General features: G+C 52.5%; 3 protein-coding genes across 6 annotated transcripts; 1 reads left to right on the forward strand and 2 right to left on the reverse strand.

Annotated features, from left to right (window-relative positions):
- Positions 1–1761: 1761 nt before the first annotated feature.
- Positions 1762–6895, forward strand: ABHD1 (abhydrolase domain containing 1). The gene is made up of 9 exons (XM_016209450.2): positions 1762–1919; positions 4561–4721; positions 5036–5218; positions 5409–5454; positions 5578–5690; positions 5824–5997; positions 6174–6222; positions 6318–6483; positions 6607–6895. The coding sequence occupies exons 1-9, from the start codon at positions 1806–1808 to the stop codon at positions 6798–6800; spliced, it is 1200 nt and encodes a 399-aa protein (XP_016064936.1). The 5' UTR covers positions 1762–1805; the 3' UTR covers positions 6801–6895.
- On the reverse strand, positions 6837–10653 carry PREB (prolactin regulatory element binding). 4 transcript variants are annotated; one of them, XM_016209425.2, is made up of 9 exons: positions 10354–10649; positions 9575–9767; positions 9158–9378; positions 8896–8976; positions 8672–8796; positions 8298–8471; positions 8078–8150; positions 7742–7901; positions 6837–7560 (listed from the first exon to the last, which is right to left on the reverse strand). In XM_016209425.2, the coding sequence occupies exons 1-9, from the start codon at positions 10486–10488 to the stop codon at positions 7466–7468; spliced, it is 1257 nt and encodes a 418-aa protein (XP_016064911.1). In that variant the 5' UTR covers positions 10489–10649; the 3' UTR covers positions 6837–7465. The 4 variants fall into 4 exon arrangements, with proteins under 4 accessions (XP_016064911.1, XP_016064917.1, XP_016064923.1 ...); XM_016209431.2 differs by having other exon boundaries at positions 9575–9700; positions 10354–10429; XM_016209437.2 differs by lacking the exon at positions 10354–10649 and adding an exon at positions 10167–10190 and having other exon boundaries at positions 9575–9700.
- A 1425-nt stretch (positions 10654–12078) lies between these two features.
- PRR30 (proline rich 30) lies at positions 12079–13624 on the reverse strand. The gene has a single exon (XM_087823904.1). The coding sequence runs from the start codon at positions 13366–13368 to the stop codon at positions 12079–12081; it is 1290 nt and encodes a 429-aa protein (XP_087680030.1). The 5' UTR covers positions 13369–13624.
- Between the last annotated feature and the right edge of the window lie 4623 nt (positions 13625–18247).

Genomic DNA, 18247 nt, shown 5'->3' on the forward strand with positions numbered 1-18247 from the left:
GTGGATTTAGGAGGCTAGGAGCTGTCCCTAGTTGTCTAGTACCTGGCCCTGTGTTGATTTAGGAGAGGGGGAATACTGGCCTAGTGTGTGAGAGTTAAATGAAGGAAGTTGCTCAGAGTATAGACTCCATATAGCAGGGGAGATATAAACAATTTTGGCCATCAGTCTGGCTTTGTGATTCATGGATGCCAAAATGACAAATACAGACCCTAAGAAAACACAATTAGAACACCTACCCGCACCCCAACCTCTCCGTGTTTGAGCCAGAATGTATCGCCTTCCTCCTTGCACCTTCCCCTCCCTCAGTGTCCCTATCTCAGGGACAGGCCCTGCCACGCACCCCTGAATCAAAGCCGTCAGCAGCTGGGGGTCATCCCTGATCCCTCCCCCCCACACCTCCAGCCGCCTATCCAGTCTCCCATCTTGGAGATCTTCACCCCCCTCCCCCCTTAGGCAGCCATCATCCTACCAAAGTCCTGCTAACAGCTTCCTAACTGGCCTCTCTGCTTCCACTCCTTTCTCCTCCCGGCCGTTCTCCAAGTCGCGCGCACGATTCTCCTAACACACCCCTGACCCCGCTGCCCGCCCTCCGTAAAACTCCCTGAGGGCTTTCCTCCCGCAGGTACGCTCTCGTCCTCCACGCAGCGGCCCGCACGCGCTCGGCCCCGCGGGCTCGCTGGGCTCCCTAAGAAGGGTCGCGCCCAGGCTTTGCCGAGGCCGGTCCCGTCCCGGGAGCTGTTCCCTCTCGCTCCCCCTTGCTTGGGAAGCCCCTCACTGTTCCGTTTCCCTGAAGAGCGTCGCCATTTAACATTCGCGTCTACTTTCCCCGCCTCGGTGGAGCTCAGGCGCCCTCCTCAGGGTCCCCCGCAGCCGACCTTCCCTCCGCAGCCCCGCGTCGGCGGCAGGGGCTCAGCCCTCACGACGCGCCGAGTCTGCGGAGCTTTCCAGTCCTGTCGATGCTTAAGCTCTGCTCCAGCCCAGCCGAATCGGGGGCGCGGCCCGGGCACTGGTCGTTTTTAAAACTCCCAGGTAAGTGTATTCAGTCGAGGCTGAGAGCCAGGCTCCAGAGGACCTGTTTCTGCGTCCTGAGGAAGACGGGACAGCGCCCCTGGGGCGCCCCAGGGCCGCACGGAGGGCGAGCGGCACTGACCCGACGGGACTAGCCCGGAGAATGGCGCTGTGCGGGCGACTTTATCCCGCGCGCGCGTGTGTGTGTGTGAGCCACCCACTCGGTAGCCGAAACCTGACTGTGACCGTGACAGTGAATGGGTGTGTCCAGTACGAGGGCTGCACACACGTGAGTGGCTAACACTGTGACACTGCTGGGGTCCGTCACCACGTGCGCTGGCCAGGTCCCAAGCGTGAAGGTCGCCGTGAATGGCTGCACTGTGTGACGCGCAGAAAGTCACCGCCGGAGCGGCCGAGTCCGGGGCGTGACGGACGGAGCTGGGGCCCTGACCCGGCGCCTGACTCGCAGTCGCCTGGCGGAGCTGGGGAAGGGGCTGGCTCGGCCCCTCGCCAAGATGGCGGCCGCGCGGGAGGGCGCCCGGCAGTGCGCGGGCCTGCCCCGCCCGTGACCGCGAGGAGGAAGCAGGAGGCCGGAGGACCGCAGCCCCCGCCCGCGCGAGGTCCCGGGCGAGCGGCCCTCGGGCGGTCCGGGCGCTCGGCGGAGGGCGGGCAGCGAGGGCGGGCGCGGCCCGCGCGGCCCAATAGCGGGCGGCGGGAGAGGCCCGCGCTCACCTGCGCTCCCACCAAAGTCCGGGCCCCGCCGCGGGTCAGAACTCCGGAGTGGAAACCGCAGCGCTATGCTGAGCTCCTCCCTGAGCCCCCGGAATGGCACCTGGACAGAGCAGTTCTTTCTGCTCCTGAGTCTTGGCGCTGCCCTCTACTTGGGCTACTACTGGGCATGTGTGCCCCAGGTACGGGGTGCGGGTCCAGAGCTCCGGCCGGCGGGTGGGGGCCCTCGGGGCCGGGGCAGCGCCCAGCGGGGAGCTCGAGCCCTCGGTGGGAGCTGGCGAGGTTGAAATTGGACGCCCCGCCCCGCCCCGCCCCGCGCTCCAGCCAGGCTCCGCTTTGCCATTGCCACCTTTTGGAGTCGTTTCTCTGCTGCCGGGACTCCCCGCATCCCCCATGCTCCCCGCTCTAGACTGGCCCTTCAGGCGTCGGAGGGGCGCTGCTCCCTAGGATGTGATCGGACGTTTGGGGAAAGCGGGCGGCAGGCATCCCGAGGCGGCAGGGAGATGGACACACTACGCCTTCCCTTTCCCAGCAGTCGAGCTAAGTTTCTTCTTAGCTGCACTGAGTGAAGGAGCCGGAGCCTGCGGGGCTGTGGCTCACTCCCAACACCACCCCCTCGGACAGCAGGGCCTGCTTCCCTCGGGGCTGGCGGAGGTCCCCTCCTGGCCCAGGATTAATGGATAACTAACTGCCTTGCTCATTCATGCCCTGCTTTAAGTCCTAGGCTCTCCATGTATAGTGCAGTGAGAAAGTCTGAAGAGGTTGATTTTGATGAACTTGGAGATTATATTCTCATTGAAATTTAGAAAAATACATAATTTACATATCCAGAAAAATCTAAATCTTTTCATCTTCATTAAACTCTGTTCTAAGTAGCTGAGTCTAATAAGAAATGTATTGAATCAAGCCCTTTAAAAAGATCAATAGGAAATTTTAATGTTACCTAGACTTTTCTGTATTTCCAGAGCTTCCACATGGTGTTTTATAAGTCTGCCTTAATAAAACAATTTAAAAAGTCCAAACCTCACAATATCCTATAGATCTTACTTTATATGTCTGATTGGAAAGTCACTCATTTCAGACCTTAACTAAACTTTTGTTCCTTTGCTTGCAACAAGCCACACAGAAGTCAGAGACCTCTGCTACTTCATTCTCCAAACCCTTCCTTGACCTTCTATTATACTAGTAAAAATGCAGGAAAAGTGCCATTCCAGAGGCCCTGAAGACATGGCATTTGGATTGCCCAGCATGGTAACAGACTGGTATTGATTCATCCACAGTGACCAATGACATATTACTATTTAATTCTCAGGAATGAGTCAAGAAATATTTCACTGTAGTTAAAATGAAACCCACATAAATCAAACCTGTGACCTAATTTATTAGGACCTTATTCTACACTACTGAGCTCTTTGACCAAGGATTTAATAGATATCTCAAAATCTTGGTGATTAGGAGGTAATACAGTACAGTTACTAGGAGCACAAGCTCTAGAGTTGGACAGACTTGGCAGCTTCCCCAACTAGCTTTAGCAAGCAAGCTTCATGACCTTTGGCAAGAGGGATCCCATTACTTATTTCCAGAGCTGTTGTGAAAATCACAGGATATAATCAACACAATGCTTGGAACATAATGAGCACTCAACAAATTTTACCTACTAGTTAGTATTAGTGGTAATATAACTATTATTGTTTTGCCTCGTTTACTGTGTGATTTTGAGAAACAAGTTAATCTTGAGTCATAGTTTCTTCACTTATAAAATGTCCTATCTCATAAGGTTGGGCTTTAGCCTAGTGCCTGCATATTGCACACAATGAATCACAGGTGTTACTACTCCAGGGCTAAGGACCAGGGTACAAGTCACATCTCAGCACAGTCACACTACCAACCTGGCCTCTCTAGTTCATAATTTACCTAACCCCCTTTGAGTACCAAGACTGCAGGAGAGATAGGAATCTGGTCCTCAGGTTCCTTAGGGCCTGCGACAGAAATACAACTTCTATTTCTTGAGTCTGAGGTCTTTTGGCTTTGTATGGGCTACTCCTCCTTCATAAGCCTTCCATATGGCTAGTTCTTCTCATTCACTTGGTCTATCCAGAACCAAGCAGACAGGTTGTGAGTCAGGGCAGACTGCCCACTCACCTCATGTCCCTGTTATCCCATACGTTACCTTCTCCCTGGCTGGCATGAAGGAAGAGAAAATCTATTCACATGGGACTATTCCGCCTTTAGAGTATGGCCTAACAGCAGGGAAAATGAGGCGCTGTGGTAGGAAGAAGCCCTTGAGCAGTGAGCACGCAGTAGGGAAATGGAATATGCAACATGGGGTGCTCATATTAGAGGAGCCAGGGCAGCCAGAGCTAGTTTTAGGAAGATGACAGTGGAAAATTCAACTGCAAAGCAAAGGTCACAGGTTGAACAGTGCTGCATTTCCTCAGCCTGTCTGGGATCCCAACCCTTCCTACAGGGGAGTAGCTGGGCAATTTATATTACCTGCTCTCTCCAAAATGAGGTTGGGGTTAGGTGGGGGAGTCAGCACCCAGTCAGCTGCAGCAGCTCCTAGCCTGGTTCGGAGTGGGTGCAGGGGTCAGTTCTGGAGAGGTGACACTCCACTCCAGGACTGCAGTTCTTCAGGCCTCTAGCTGGACTATACTAATGGAGGCGACTTGGCCATTCCAGACTGAGGCATGCTAGACTTCTCATGCCTACCCAAAGTAGTGCCATACAGGCTGGCCTCTGGAGGGGTCACTCTGGCATTGAGCACCCTCACTGGCTTGGCACAAAAACCAGGGGAGTGAGGCGGACTGTATTGTGTGATTACAGAGGCCTCACCTAGTGGCTGGGTCCCGGTTTCTGGCCTTCCTGGAGCAGTACTGTCCAATCACTATGGAGACTTTCTACCCTACGTTATGGTGTCTTGAGGGGCGGCTACAAACCATCTTCCGAGTCTTACTGCAGCCTCGGCTTCCAGTCCCTTACCAGAGGTAAGAAGGGACAGAAGGGGTGAACACCAAGCTGCAAGTGTAGGGCAATCCTGTCTACCTCTTTTAAAATGAAGGTAATCTTTGCCCATCTACTTCAGTGTTGAGGGTAACAATGAGAGTGGCTATATGGAAGGCTATTTAATTGCACAACCATGAGGTAATAACCTTTTATGTCCCTATTACACCTTATTTTTGCATAATGCATACCCTCAAATGATGCCAATGGGAGTTTTGGCAGGTGGGGCAGGGGTAAACTTCTTGAAGCTCATGGAGTTCCTAATGATCTTTGTGTGCCCTTTTCTCCAAAACCACAGTGAAGTCATCAAAACCCCAGATGGAGGACAGCTCCTGCTAGACTGGGCTGGCCAGCATGACAACAGTCAATACCCTGACCCTGCCACCCAGCCCATTGTATTACTGCTTCCTGGTATTACAGGCAGTAGCCAGGAGACATATATCTTGCACCTTGTTGACCAAGCTTTGAGGGATGGTTATAGGTAAGGATGGGCACAACTCAGAGGAGCTAGGTGGTATCTGACAACTGGTAATAGGGAGGTCAATTCACACTCTTGCTATGGGGAGGTGTTGCTAAATGAAAGGCACCTTTGGACTGGGGTTTTTCTGAAGGCTGCCAAAGGGGAGGGGCTTTTAGGGAGGGTCTGGCTAAGATGCACCTGTGTGCCACAGGGCTGTCGTATTCAATAACCGGGGCTGTCGTGGGGAAGAACTGCTGGTAAGTACCTTCCTTCCTCCTAACAGCTCTTCACCCCACTCCCTTGAAAGATCCTTGGCCCTTCCATTTTTCTGCCTTCTGGCCAGGGCTTCCCTCCCTACCCAGTGATCTGATTTGCCTCAGACCCACAGGACCTTTTGTGCCAGCAATACTGAAGACCTGGAGACAGTCGTGAATCACATAAAGCACCGCTACTCCAAAGCACCATTGCTGGCCGTGGGCATCTCTCTTGGAGGGTAAAGGCTGCATGGGTTTAACCCAAACGCCCAGTCTTCCTTTGTTTCTTTCCTCCATGTCTTCTCCCCATCTACTCTGTCCCAACTCACTAACGCAAACCCTGCTTTCATGGTCACTGGTTCAATCCTGCAGGATAATAGTGCTGAACTACCTGGCACGAAGAGGGCAGGCTGCAGGGTTGGTGGCAGCACTGACTCTATCTGCATGCTGGGATTCCTTTGAGACCACTAGGTCCCTGGAGACCCCACTCAACTCACTGCTCTTTAATCATCGCCTTACTGCTGGGCTCTGCCAAGTTGTGAACAGGTAGGGTCTTGGCAAGTGGGAGGGGGCAGCAGACAGGGTAGGATGGCAGCCATGCCAGGTTCTCCCAGTGCTCGCATCAGTTCTGTATCTGGGCTTTTTCACTCGTGAAATAATACAGAGGCTGGGGCTCTGGGTCAGGTCCAGGAATACAGCCAAACCTGTGCTCTCTTTTGCAGAAACAGAAAGGTGATGGAAAAGGCAATCAATATAGACTTTGTGCTACAGGTAGTCTTTCAGCCATGCCCCCTCCACCCAACTGTTCTTCCATTATCTTATTTCCTATCCTTATCCTGGCCCATCCCACCCTCCACCACCCACAGGCCCGCACAATCCGCCAATTTGATGAGCGCTACACAGCTGTGACCTTTGGATATAAAGACTGTGTTGCCTACTACCAGGCAGCAAGCCCAGGAACCAAAGTCGATGCCATCCAGACACCTGTGCTATGCCTCAATGCAGCTGACGACCCCTTCTCCCCAGTCCATGGTGAGCACCCTGAATCTTGATGCTTTAGGCCCCAAGGACAATGGGCCATGTGGTGCAAGTGGAGGGAGCCCGGGTCTCAGTAAAGGCCTAGGCTCCTGACATCCTTTCCAACCCCTCCTCTAGCCCTTCCACTACAGGCTGCCCGACAATCTCCCCATGTGGCACTGCTCGTCACAGCCCAGGGTGGCCACATTGGCTTCCTGGAAGGGCTGCTCCCCTGGCAGCACTGCTACATGAGCCGCCTCTTCCATCAGTATGCCAAAGCCATCTTTCAGCACCCAGCAGAGCTGCTCAGCCTCAGGGCTCTCTCACCTTAAGGGAGGCAAGAGCTGACAACAGTGCCATTGAGGGTCTCCGTTCAGTCTTCCCTTCTTTATTAAATATCAACTTTTCCTGTCAAACGGGCTGAGGTTCATTTTTCCTTTTCTCGAGACTAGGGTAGACCACCTAGGAACTTAACTGCATATTTAGCCAGGCTGGCTTAGAGCTACCCAGCTGAACCCACAGATTACTGCCTGGGACTTCCTTTTGCCTCTTCCTTCCCAAGGCTGGTGCTTGCCCCAGCAAATGCAAGGGGCTCATGTGAAGAGCAATGGCCACAGGTTGTGAGGGGAGGAGAAATGGATTGCTTGTGCAGGAGGACAGCAGTGACTCAATTCTGGGGCATCTTCACATTTCTGGAGAAAGGATAAGCTCAACTCTGGAGCCTCTAGTAGACAAAGAAAAAGAGGCAGGTGGTGTGGCCTAGGCTGTAGACACCACTGTCCTGGGTGGATCCAAAGATGATGAATGCAAGGTTCCCAGAACTCAGTCACATAAGGCCACATCCAAACTTGAACTGGGAAGAGCAGACAGCTCAAGTCTCATCAGAGGCCACCTTGCTGCGGACCCAGGTAGAGGTGAAGTGAACGCTGGGGTCCAGGCTCCCACTCTGGTCCAGAAGGTGACAGAGTCCCAGACTCGACTCCCTGGCAGCAGGAGGCTAAAGAAAACCTGGAAAGGCACTCTGGAGCAGCAGGATGGTCATAACAATAAGCCCGACGCATAGCAGCAGCAGCAGCCACATAGGAACACTCCCTGCAGGGGAGGATAAGGGAAGAGGTCAGTGGGCAAAGGGGCTTCACAGACCAAAACAGAACCCTCAACTGACTCCATTCAAGGAGAGGACAGATGGCTATAAACAAGCAGCCCATTCTCCAGGAGGCAAATTTTGCTACAGCTAAAGGTTGGGTGGTACTTGCCCACCCCAATGACTCACGTCGTGAGGGTAGTAGGTGCAGCTGGCAACGACTATCCACAGCCACGGAGAACAGGGCAGTTTCATGGGACCCAAGGAGCTCTGGACCACGACCCTTCTCAGGTAGAAAGGCCACATCCGTCACTACAATGCCATGGGCTTCTCTCACATAGTAGAGGCGCTGGGAATAGGGAGAGCAAGTGAATGGAAGCATTCCTCTGGGACACATGTCCCCTGCCCCCAGAAGGTTTTCCCTCTACAGGCTGGGCAGACTCCTAGCTGCACTCAGGGTAGAAGCAGGCCTAGAGCCCCCACCCCAAAGAGCCCTCAGGGCTGTGTCCACCTCTACCCCATTACCTGGAGAGAGAAAGCTATGTAGATGGCAACAGATCCAGTGACTGTGCCCAGGCCTAGGAAGGTGCCCGATTCACTGCAACAAACAATAAATGTTCATTGTCCAGGAGGCCTGTGCAACAACATTCATTCACTAACAACAGTCCTCAGAAACTCAGGTAGGACTCTTTCTGGAGCTCCCCCAGCCACCCTCACACCCAGCCAAGCCAGTACTGTCTCAGACCTAACAGTAAGGCAGGAGATGACTTCATGGCCACAGGATTTGGTCCGAAGAGGCAAGAAGGTAGAGCCATCCCAGGCTGTGAGGTAGCAGGGTGGGGGCTGGCGCAGACGCTTGTGGGGAATCTGCACTGTGAAGAGTCGTAGCCCAGAAGGCTGGTCTGGAACCTGCCCAAACCTGAGGGCCGGGAGAGAGGCTATTCATCTCCTGGGGCCTGCTTAGTCCTCCTCAAGAGTTTGTATCCTCCTTCACCCTGGTCAGGCCTGAGGTAATACCTGCCACAGCTACGATCCTCCCCGGCTTCCCCCAAGTCTTTTCCCACTTCCCTACCACATCTAGGTTGAGCCTCTTTTAGCCACCCTCCAGGATCTTCACACCTGCAGGCTTGGTAGCGGTAAGGCGTGTTAGAAAAGGTGGGTCCATTCTCTTGCCAGTGCAGCTGTGTCACCAGCTGATCCTTCTGCCACACGAAGGCTTTAAGGTCCCAGCCCACAGTCACCAGCTGGTCAGGAATCAAGATTCCAAGGAGGGAGAGTTAGGAGATCCACTTACAGAACAAGCAGTGTAACCACCTACTTTGTCCACCCTCTCACCTGCTCACCTTGCCATCAGGCCCCAAAGCCAGGTCCTCAATCTCCCCTTCGTGGGCTTTGAACTCCAGCACTTTCTCTAGGCTGGGTACCTGCAGCCAAACCACCACCATGGTTAGCCCAGGTACCCAGCAAGAATGCAATGATCTCCACCCTCTTCTAATGGCCACTCAGCCGACTTCACTCACAAGCTCCCAGAACCCATGTTTGGTTTCTCACAATTCTGGCCTTGCTGCTACCGACATGCATCCTCCCTAAGCCCCTAAACCATACCTTCCAGACACGAACATAGCCATCTGTCCCTCCAGTGGCAAGCAGGGTATTATCGTGGTTGTAGCATACAACTTTCTGCAGTGGATCAGGGCTGAAGTCTGTCTGCACTGCCTGCAAATTCTCTACAATCAGTTCTACCCCCTCCTGGTGAGTTTCAGCTCCAGATTTCTTCTCTGTTGGGGCCGCCCCCTTTCTTTGTCGAGGCCCCTGCTCCTTGGAACCTGCAATACAAACAGCCCACCAGGTTCCAGGCTTCCATAGTAAGTAATACTGGCCCCCATTCTACGTGGCTGGTGAACATCCAGCTTCCTGCCTGCTACCATAACCTCACTTCCAGCCCCACTTTTTCAGAGACCAAGATGAGCCCTATCTTACTCATTTAATCCTTTCCCAAAAGTTAGAGAGCTGGCTTCTCACCTGCCTTCTCTGCCTTGTTTTTGCCCTTCTGCTGGTGGGTCTGGAAGCGCAGGAGCTGACAGTGGGCATCCTGTCCTGCAGCAAGGATGTTACCTGCCAGTGCCAAGTTCATAGTAGCTCGTGTCTCTGTATCATGGGAGTGTAGCAAGGAGGCGCTCAGGCGCCCGTTAATCTGCTCTAGCTGCAGAAAATGCTGTGGGAGAGCGAGCCAGGGTGAGCAAGGTTCAGGGGTGCCCAGAATTTACCTCAAGAGCAAACTTGCATCCTATGTCTAATACCCTAACCTTTTGCTTACCGCACTTCCTAGTGCACAAAGCTTTCTCCAACCTCAACCCCCAAGCCCTTTTTTTGAACCTCACAAGTCTGTACAGCAGGCAGGGTTGGGATCATTACCTCTAGTTTACAGAGCAGTAGAGCGACGCTTAGAACAGTTAAGAAAACCTAACCTAAGGGCCAAATGCAGCACTGTCGCTGCTGTTGGACGACAGTCTATGTGGCCTCCCCGGAATAGGCCAGGATAAGACCCCCGGAGCTGCTCCTGACGCGGAGCTGAAGCGCCTAAGCAGCGATGTGTATACAATTTTCACTTTACCTTAGGCGTCTCTCAATAGCCGTGATTAAGTTCTTTGCTGAAATTCCCGTCGGGATGCCCAGCTTGCCGGGGATTTCCACTGGGTAGGGGCTGGGTCCGAAGCTGGGGTGCGGCCCGCCCCCGCCCCCCTCCCGGAATCGCCCTCAGCCCGTGGTGCGACCCGGCCGGAGTGGCCCTGCGCTCTTACCACTCCGTTCTTTATGCCCGTCTTGGCGGCGCCTCCTCCGCCCGCAGCGATGAGCAGCCCCGTGCTGGGGTCCACCTGAAGCGCGTACAACGGGAACGGGGCCCGGTAGAGCTCGGGCGCCCGGCGCCGACCCATCCCGCTCGCCGCAGGCTTCACTGTCCGCACCGCGGCACCCGGGACATGCCGCGCCGGCCCTTCGACGCTTGCCCGGGCCGCTAGTGAACTAGATTCGGTCGCCGCGGGAACGACTCCCGACCCCTCTCACACCCGCGGAGTTGCCCAAACTGCAACCGCAAACAGTACCCCGTACCTCCGCCCCGGCCCTCCCAACCCGCTTTCGCCGACGCTCAGTGCGCAAGCGCACCAGGCCCGCTCTCCTCGCGCAGGCGCAGAGGCGCCAATACGCGTCAGCAATAGCCGGCAGCGCGGCGACCCGGCACCCGCGCCCGGATTCCGTTCTCCGCCCCGTTGTGACGTCAGGCTTCGCCATCTTTTCGCACGGCGGGAGCGGAGCGCCTCGGCTGTGCTGGGAGGTCCAGCATGATTGGGGGCGGGGGAACTAATGAAGGTTAAGGGATATTAATAAACTTTAATAAAAAATCCTGGGCCTGGCCGGGTGTGGCTCAGCGGTTGAGCGTCAACTTAGGATCCCGGAGATCTCGGATTCCCCGGTCAGGGCACGTGCCCGGGTTGCGGGTTCGATCCCCCATCCGGGGCGTGCAGGAGGCATCCGATCAATGACGATTCTCTCATCACTGATGTTTCTATCGCTCTCTCCCTCTCTGAAATCAATATATATTTAAAAAAAAAAAAAATCCTGGGATTCGGGCTGTACTTTCCAGACTGATCCGCAGACTCTTGCAAGCGCAGCCTTTACATTTTACCCCGGAGAGGAAGTGATTTGTCCCAAGTTCAGCACTGGAAGTGTGACTTGTCTCTTGCCTCTTAATGGAAGCAGTGCGGACTTTAAAACAAACCTGGTTCCAAATCCCGAATCCACCGCTGCCTCGTATTAGGAAATGATTCACCTTAACACCTGTCCATGGTTGGCAGCGGTGGGAGTTGGCCAGTCTCCTGGCTCAGACCCTGCTCCTGTAGGTGGGGGCTGCTCCCCTCTAACATCCTCAGAGCTGGCAGCGCAGCCCCCAGCAGGGCTGATCTCCTCTCTGCCCCACACTCCAGCTTCCTGAGGGGCTCCTTGGGTTTCTGATCTCCAGTGTGAGGTCCCGGTGGTTTTCTTCAAGTGACTGCTAGGAGTGCACTTTCCTGCAAGGACACCGCCTGTTGCTCCCCTGGCCTCATCAGCATGCATCCTTGTTAACCTAAGGTGCACCCAGAGGAAGCGACCCAGTGGCTTCATCTTTTGGAATGCCGTTATCTGTCTCACCAAATTGAATTAAATGTACGAAGGGCCAGCTAGAGCCCTGCACATCTCAGGTGCTCAGGCCCCACACCCTTTCAGGTACATGGCATCCACTCTCCCTGGCTACTCTGTTTCCTTTGACTCCCCCATCCCTTGTTGGGTTCTGGCCCCCCTGTAGATACCGTGTCTGCTCAGCAGCACACAAACACAAGTTTTGCAGGGGTAAGTTTTATTGAATACATTGAAGGCTGAATGGGGCCTCGGTACCCTTGGTTCTGTTCAGCCGGGAGAAAGCAGACTCCATAAGGGACTTCCAGGGTTCAGGGCTGGAGAACACACCTGCCCTCCAGCCAGCCAGCCCTTCAGAGTGTCTCTGGGGCTTCCCAAGATCTGGGGCCTGGGGGTGGTGGTAGGGTTTGGAGGAGGTGCTCCAGTGAGCCTCCGTGGCTCTGGAAATAGGGTGGTGACTTTTGGAGAATAGGCTCTGGAGAGGCAGGCCACTTTGGAGTGGAGGAAAGCTTGGGCTTCAGGGAGACAGTGGCTGGTTTTGGTGCCTGAAGTGGAGGCTCTGAACATCGACTGGAGTTTGGTGATTGAGGGCCTGCAGACACGAGGCTCCCCATCTCGGAGGGTTTGCCTGAGGCTGAATCTGCCTGGGCCTGAGCTGCTGGGGCTTGAGCTGCTGGGACCTGAGATGCCTGGGTTTGATACCCAAGGGCCTGTGTGGCCTCGCTCTGAGATCCTGCTTCCTCTGGTCTTCTTTCTGGCAACAGATGCAAAGCCCTGGCCTGGCCACGAGGCAGGCGGAGGGCAAAGCCAATGCCTATGCGGAGCGGTCTGGATTCCTGGCCTTGCACACAGGGCAGTAGTTGGGGGAAGGCAAGCAGGCGGGGTCCAGTCCTGTACCTGGGGGTTGGGCAAGAGGGACTGCGGGGCCGGAGACACACCAGGCATATAGGATACTCCACAACTGGAGGCTGGCTGGTTCTGCCTAGCCACAAGCTCTGCAAAAGCAGTAACCGAAGGTCGTGTGCGATGCGGCGGTACCCCAAGTGAACCACCAGGGCCTGGGCCAGGGCTCCCGGGTGTCTGAACTCTGCAGGGTCCGTCTCGCTTGCCACGCATCCCCCGACGACTCCAGGGGGGCTGGTGTCCTGATACTGATGCCAGGGCCATGTCTGCCTATTAGAGTGGACCCCAGGAGGAGGCAGGCTGGCGCTCTGGGAAGTGAGAGCGGAGCTGGGTAGAGGGGAAGGAGACTGGCAGTGTGGGTGGGAGCTCTGTGGCTGCAAGGGATTGGAGGGGTGGGTAGGGAGAGGAGAGGGGTATAGCCTGTAGGAGGGAGAGGAGGAAGGGGGAGGGGAGAGAGACAGGCAATTCTGGTGAAAGCAGGGGGTGGAACTTGGGAGAGAGGAAGAGCAGGGGTGGATGACAAAGTCAGGATTTGAGTCAGAAGAGTAGAAATGGGAGCCAGGAGAGTGGGGCTGTGGGAGGGGGGGGCACGGCGGGTGGGAGGCAGGGAGGGGTTCCTGGGGAGGCAAAGCCTCGAGGTTCTGGGGAAGGGAGTCCACTAGTTGTGAGGGGCCCAGAGGGGGATGCCCAGAGGGCGCTGTGTTCTGTAGCAGCACTTGGTCCTTGTTTTGAGGCAACATCTCCTTGAAACCAGAAAGGACTGATGCGTCAAGACCAGAGGTTAGAGATCTGGCAGTCAGGACCAGTATCTCTGGTTGCAGCCCAGAGCACCAGGCTCTCTGGGTGTTCAGGCAGGAGCGTGGATCTAAACTTGGCTTCTCACTTCTCTGCAGTTAGCCATTGATGAGGGATGTATAGGGATGGAGAAGCAGAGCTACGTCTCGGGAGCTTCAGGGCAGCAGTAACGATCTGAATGGGCCAGGGAGGAAGACACAGCCCATAGGATCTATAGAGAAAGAAACAGCCCAAGATATGGGAGAATCAGTCCATTTCTGGCTGTCCCTCAGGGGCCAGTTCCAGGCTGGTTCACTAAGACCCTAAACCCGTGTCACCTTTGGGGTCAGAAGAGCTGGCAAAATGCTCCAGGGAAGGTTCGAGCTGAGGAGGAAATCGGGAGGGAGGGAGGGAGGGAGGGAGGGAGGGAGGGAGGGAGGGAGGGAGGGAGGGTAAGATGGAGTTGGAGAAGGGGGTTTGGAGGATGGGGGCTGAGGTGGGACTAGGAATTGAGGGTGTTCTGGTGTTGTGAGCTCTTACCCATGAGGGTTCCTCTGGGCTGTGTTTCACAAGGCACTTCAGAAATGAGGAGGCCTGGGAGAAAGAGGAACAGTCACCAAGGAGTGGACCCACCCCCCTCTGCCCCCAGCATCCTTCACTCTAAACTCACTCTGGCCTGGATTTCTGTCTGAGCCTTGTCTCAAGTCCTCCTTTGGCCAGGTGAGGTCTTCTGTTGAAGGCTTCTGTTCTCCTAAACCTGAGTCAGGGATTCTGTGAGCATCCTGGCTTCCTGCCACTCTGTCCCCTTGCTGCCCCTAATGCTGATATCCCTGGGCTCAGCCTGGCCCTAGTCAATATGGCTTATCACACCCAGCAGCAGCAGGAGCAGCCGGGCTAGCTGGTGAAAGCCTCTGAGATACCAGGACTTTGTCTAAGGGGTGGTGTTACCACACCACTTGGGAGCTAGAAGCCCCATTTCCTAGGGGCAGTTCTCCATGACATCTAGGGCCTATGTCACAAAGGTCAGGTGCTGACATCATAGACTCTCCACCTCGAGGCTCTGGGAGCTTCTTTCAGAGATCATCCAAAGGCTGGCCCTTGACAAAACTGAAGCAGACACAATTCTTTGGGGCACTCGGTCCCTTCAGGCCCCAGTTACCAGCTGGGTTCTCTGCCCATATACCACTTCCTCCACCCAGGGTTTTCCTCAACCACACAGCCTATTTGGGCTGGCCCTCCCGTCAACTTCTTATTTTCTCTTGCTTTCTGATCAGGGCTTATGCTCCAAGTCCCCCTTGGGATATGCTTATATATTTTAATAACCATTTTCTTAACAGCTTTATTGAGATATAATTCACATACCTTACAATCCACCCACTTAAAGTATGCAACTCACACGGTTGTGCCACCATCAACACAATCTAATTTTAGAACATTTTGTACCCCCCAAAGGAAATCCCATCCCCATTAGCAGTCATTCCTCATTTCTTCCTCGCCAAAAACCTCTTAGCAAATGAGGAATAGAGGGCTACTGCCTTAATTCGCTAAAGGTCATATGTAAGAAACCTATACCTAATATGCTTAATGGGAAGTGGTAGATACACCAAGACCAGGAGAAGAGGGTGCCCATTATCACAGGCTCTGTTTAACATAGTATTGGAAGCACTGGTCAATGCCCTAAGGAAAGAGAAAGAAACAAGAAATGTAAACATTGGAAAGGAAGAGATAAAATTGTCATTATTCTAGCTACTCAGAAAAACCAACAGAATCAACAGAATATTATGACTAATAAAGTTCAACAAGTTTGCTAGATTCAAGATAAGCTTTCAGAACTTTAATAGCATTTCTTTACAGCTGATTATAGCCATAACCAACCAGGAAATATAAGAAAAAGGACATTTGCGCCCAGCTGGGCGTGGCTCAGTGAGTGAGTGTCGACCTAGGATCCAGGCGATCCGGGTTCGACTCCCGGTCAGGGCACATGCCCGGGTTGCGGGCTGCAGCCGATCAATGACTCTCTCATCATTGATGTTTCTATCTCTCTTTCTCCCTCTCCCTTCCTCTCTCTGAAATCAATAAAGATATATAAAAAAGAAAAAAGACATTTGCAAAAGCAACAAAAGCTATGAACTATTTAGTACAATAAAACTATGAATGATTTCACTTAAGCAAGAATACACGTTTATAGTTTACGTGGTGTAAACTATAAAACTAATAAAAGATATAGAAGATAATTGGAATAAAGTAAAAGATATTTCATGTTTTTGGAAAGGTTAACTTAAAAGTATCAAGATGGTACCATAGCCTGTTTGGCTCAATGGTTAGAGAGTTGGTCCTTGGAATGAAGGGTCCCAGGTTCAATTCCAGCCAAGGGCAGGTACCTCAGTTGCAGGCTTGATGTCTGGACACCTGTGAGATGTCTTTCTTACATCGATGTTTCTCTCTCCCCCACTCTCTCTCTGAAAAGCAATGGAAAAAATTGTCTCCAATGAGGATTTAAAAAAACAAGTATCAAGATGGCAAACTTCCCAACTTAACCCATTGATTCAATGAAATCCCAGTCAAAATTTTTGTTGAATTCTTAGGGACTCAATAAACCCTCTCTAAGATATATCTGGAAAACTAAGGGTCCAGAAATAACTAAGTCAATCTTGAAAAATAAGAGTAAAGAGGGGAGTTTATTCTACCAAATATTAATGCTACAAAGTCATAATAAAAGCACTGTGACATTGGCTCAAACACAGACCAAAAAACAAACAAACAACCACCAAAAAAATCAGTGGAACAGAATAGAGAGCTCAGAAATTGACAAATCTGGAAACTTAATATATGGTAAAGTGGGAGCTGAAACTAAACAGGGAGAGAATGGGCCAGTTAGTAGCTGATGCTGAGAAAAGTCTCCCTATATAGAGATAATAAAACTGGTTCCCTCTATGGAGAAAAATAAAACTGAATCTCTACCAAGCACCATACTTAAAAGGTGCTTGAACTCAGTAATCAGATAAGGGCAAATTAAAATGGCAACAAGATCACCCTGTATAGTTATTTGACTGTAAAACTAGGAACCTGGTTACTCCCAGGCAGTGGTGAGGATGTGGGGTTCTAGGGCTCCGTGCAGTGCCGCTGGACGTGCAGACTCTGCAGCCATTCTGATGACACTCTGGCGGTACTTAGTCCATTAATCCAGCAGCCTGCTCCTGGGCATATGTTTTTAAAAATCTAACCTGGATCCAGGAAGAGACGTGATATTCATGACAGCATTGTTTGGGGTGATGAGGAGCTGGAGGCAATCTGGATATTCATCTCTGGGGCTCTGGGAGCTCAAAATGTGATGGGTGCACACTGTGGAGTATTCTGCAACAGGGAGCAGCAGGGGACTTAAAAATATGGGCTTGAATGGAAGTAACAATGGAATATATAATACAATACCTAATACAAAAGTGGCATTATATATTTATACTATAAAATGTATTATCATTTACTGAATTTAAAATTCATTCATACAGCAATGCACATGGTTCAACAACTCCCACCATATCAGTTCTCTGTTACTGCTTACCAAATTACCCCCACACTTAAACAGCAATAAACATTTATTATCTCACATGGCTTCTGCGGGTCAGGAATTCTGTGGGTTAGAGCAGCTTTGGTGGGTGACTCTGGCTCAGGGACTCTCCTGGGTTGTACTCAAACTGTCAGCTAGGGCTGTAGGCACCTGAAGGCTGGAGGGTCTGTTTTCGAGGTGGTGCACCCACACTGTGCAAGTTAGTGCTGGCTGTTGGTGAGAGGCCTCAGTTTCTCACCACGTGGGCCTCTCCTAGGGGCTATTTCATGACATAGCAACTGGCTTCTCTCAGTATTCCCAGCTGTAAGTGAGTCATGTGAGTAACCCGCGTGATCTGAGAGAGAGCAAGGAAGAAACCGCAGTGTCTTTTATAACCTAGGTTTGGAAGTTACACACTTCTGCCACATTCTACTTGTTAGAAGCAGGTCGCTAAGTCCAGCCTATACTCAGGGGAGGGAGTCAGGCTTCACCTTCGGAATCGGTCCTGCGTGTATCAGACTGTGTGCCACGAACTGAGGTGTATGTTTAATTCCCTGCATCTAGAGTAAAACAAAGAATTATTTTTTTAAAAAAGCTTGGTGCACATCTTTCAGTCTCCTTTCTATGTGTTCACATAAGTACATAAACCTTCACACTTACAGCTTTGTTTTTGGTGTCTTTCATCGTGGTTGGATCTCATACATACTGGTTTACAACTAGGTTTTTTCACTTAATTTTGCGTCTTGGAGAGTTTCTCCATGTCATTACACAGAGGTCTGTCTTATTCTTTCTATTACTGGTGGACATTCAGGTCAATTTCACTTGTCTTCTTTTTTCCTTTCTCTCCGGTTGGCTGGGTGTCTGCCTCATTGTATCTACAGCCACCTTTGTTTCTCTGTCCTCTCTGTACTTTCTCTTTACTTATTTTGTCTCCCCTGGAGTTCAAAACTGAGGAACAAGCGACTTGCAAGGTGACTGCTGCAGGCAGAGGTTGTAACTTGAGGGCAGGCAGGGGCTACTGTGGCAGATTTGCTATTTCTACAGTCTGCCTGCTCCTAACTAGCTGTATGGAGGATCCAGTGCCACTCAGCAAACATCCTGGTCCTTGCCTTCAAAGACCTCACGTCTAGCATGCGGACAGACAGGTGAGTGAGTCACCCAAGGCAGAATGGTATGGGGGGAGGGCAGCCTTCCAAGTCCACTAACTGCCTGGGTTTTCACACCACCCACACCACTCACTAGATGTTTGACACTGGACAAGTTATTTCACCTCCTGATACCTCAGTATTCCCAGCTGTAAA

Source organism: Miniopterus natalensis, chromosome 13, assembly GCF_054644295.1.
Source record: "Miniopterus natalensis isolate mMinNat1 chromosome 13, mMinNat1.hap1, whole genome shotgun sequence".
In the NCBI taxonomy this organism is placed as follows: domain Eukaryota; kingdom Metazoa; phylum Chordata; class Mammalia; order Chiroptera; family Miniopteridae; genus Miniopterus; species Miniopterus natalensis.

Coding starts and splice junctions, on each gene's coding strand:
- PRR30 (XM_087823904.1), bottom strand. CDS start 13,368: ATGTTGCCTCAAAACAAGGACCAAGTGCTGCTACAGAACACAGCGCCC.
- ABHD1 (XM_016209450.2), top strand. CDS start 1,806: ATGCTGAGCTCCTCCCTGAGCCCCCGGAATGGCACCTGGACAGAGCAG. Junction 1,920..4,560: donor ACTGGGCATGTGTGCCCCAG/GTACGGGGTGCG, acceptor GTGTGATTACAG/AGGCCTCACCTAGTGGCTGG. Junction 4,722..5,035: donor CTTCCAGTCCCTTACCAGAG/GTAAGAAGGGAC, acceptor CCAAAACCACAG/TGAAGTCATCAAAACCCCAG.
- PREB (XM_016209425.2), bottom strand. CDS start 10,488: ATGGGTCGGCGCCGGGCGCCCGAGCTCTACCGGGCCCCGTTCCCGTTG. Junction 9,768..10,353: donor CGGGCATAAAGAACGGAGTG/GTAAGAGCGCAG, acceptor GCTCTCCCACAG/CATTTTCTGCAGCTAGAGCA. Junction 8,151..8,297: donor ATCTCCTGCCTTACTGTTAG/GTCTGAGACAGT, acceptor TGTTTGTTGCAG/TGAATCGGGCACCTTCCTAG.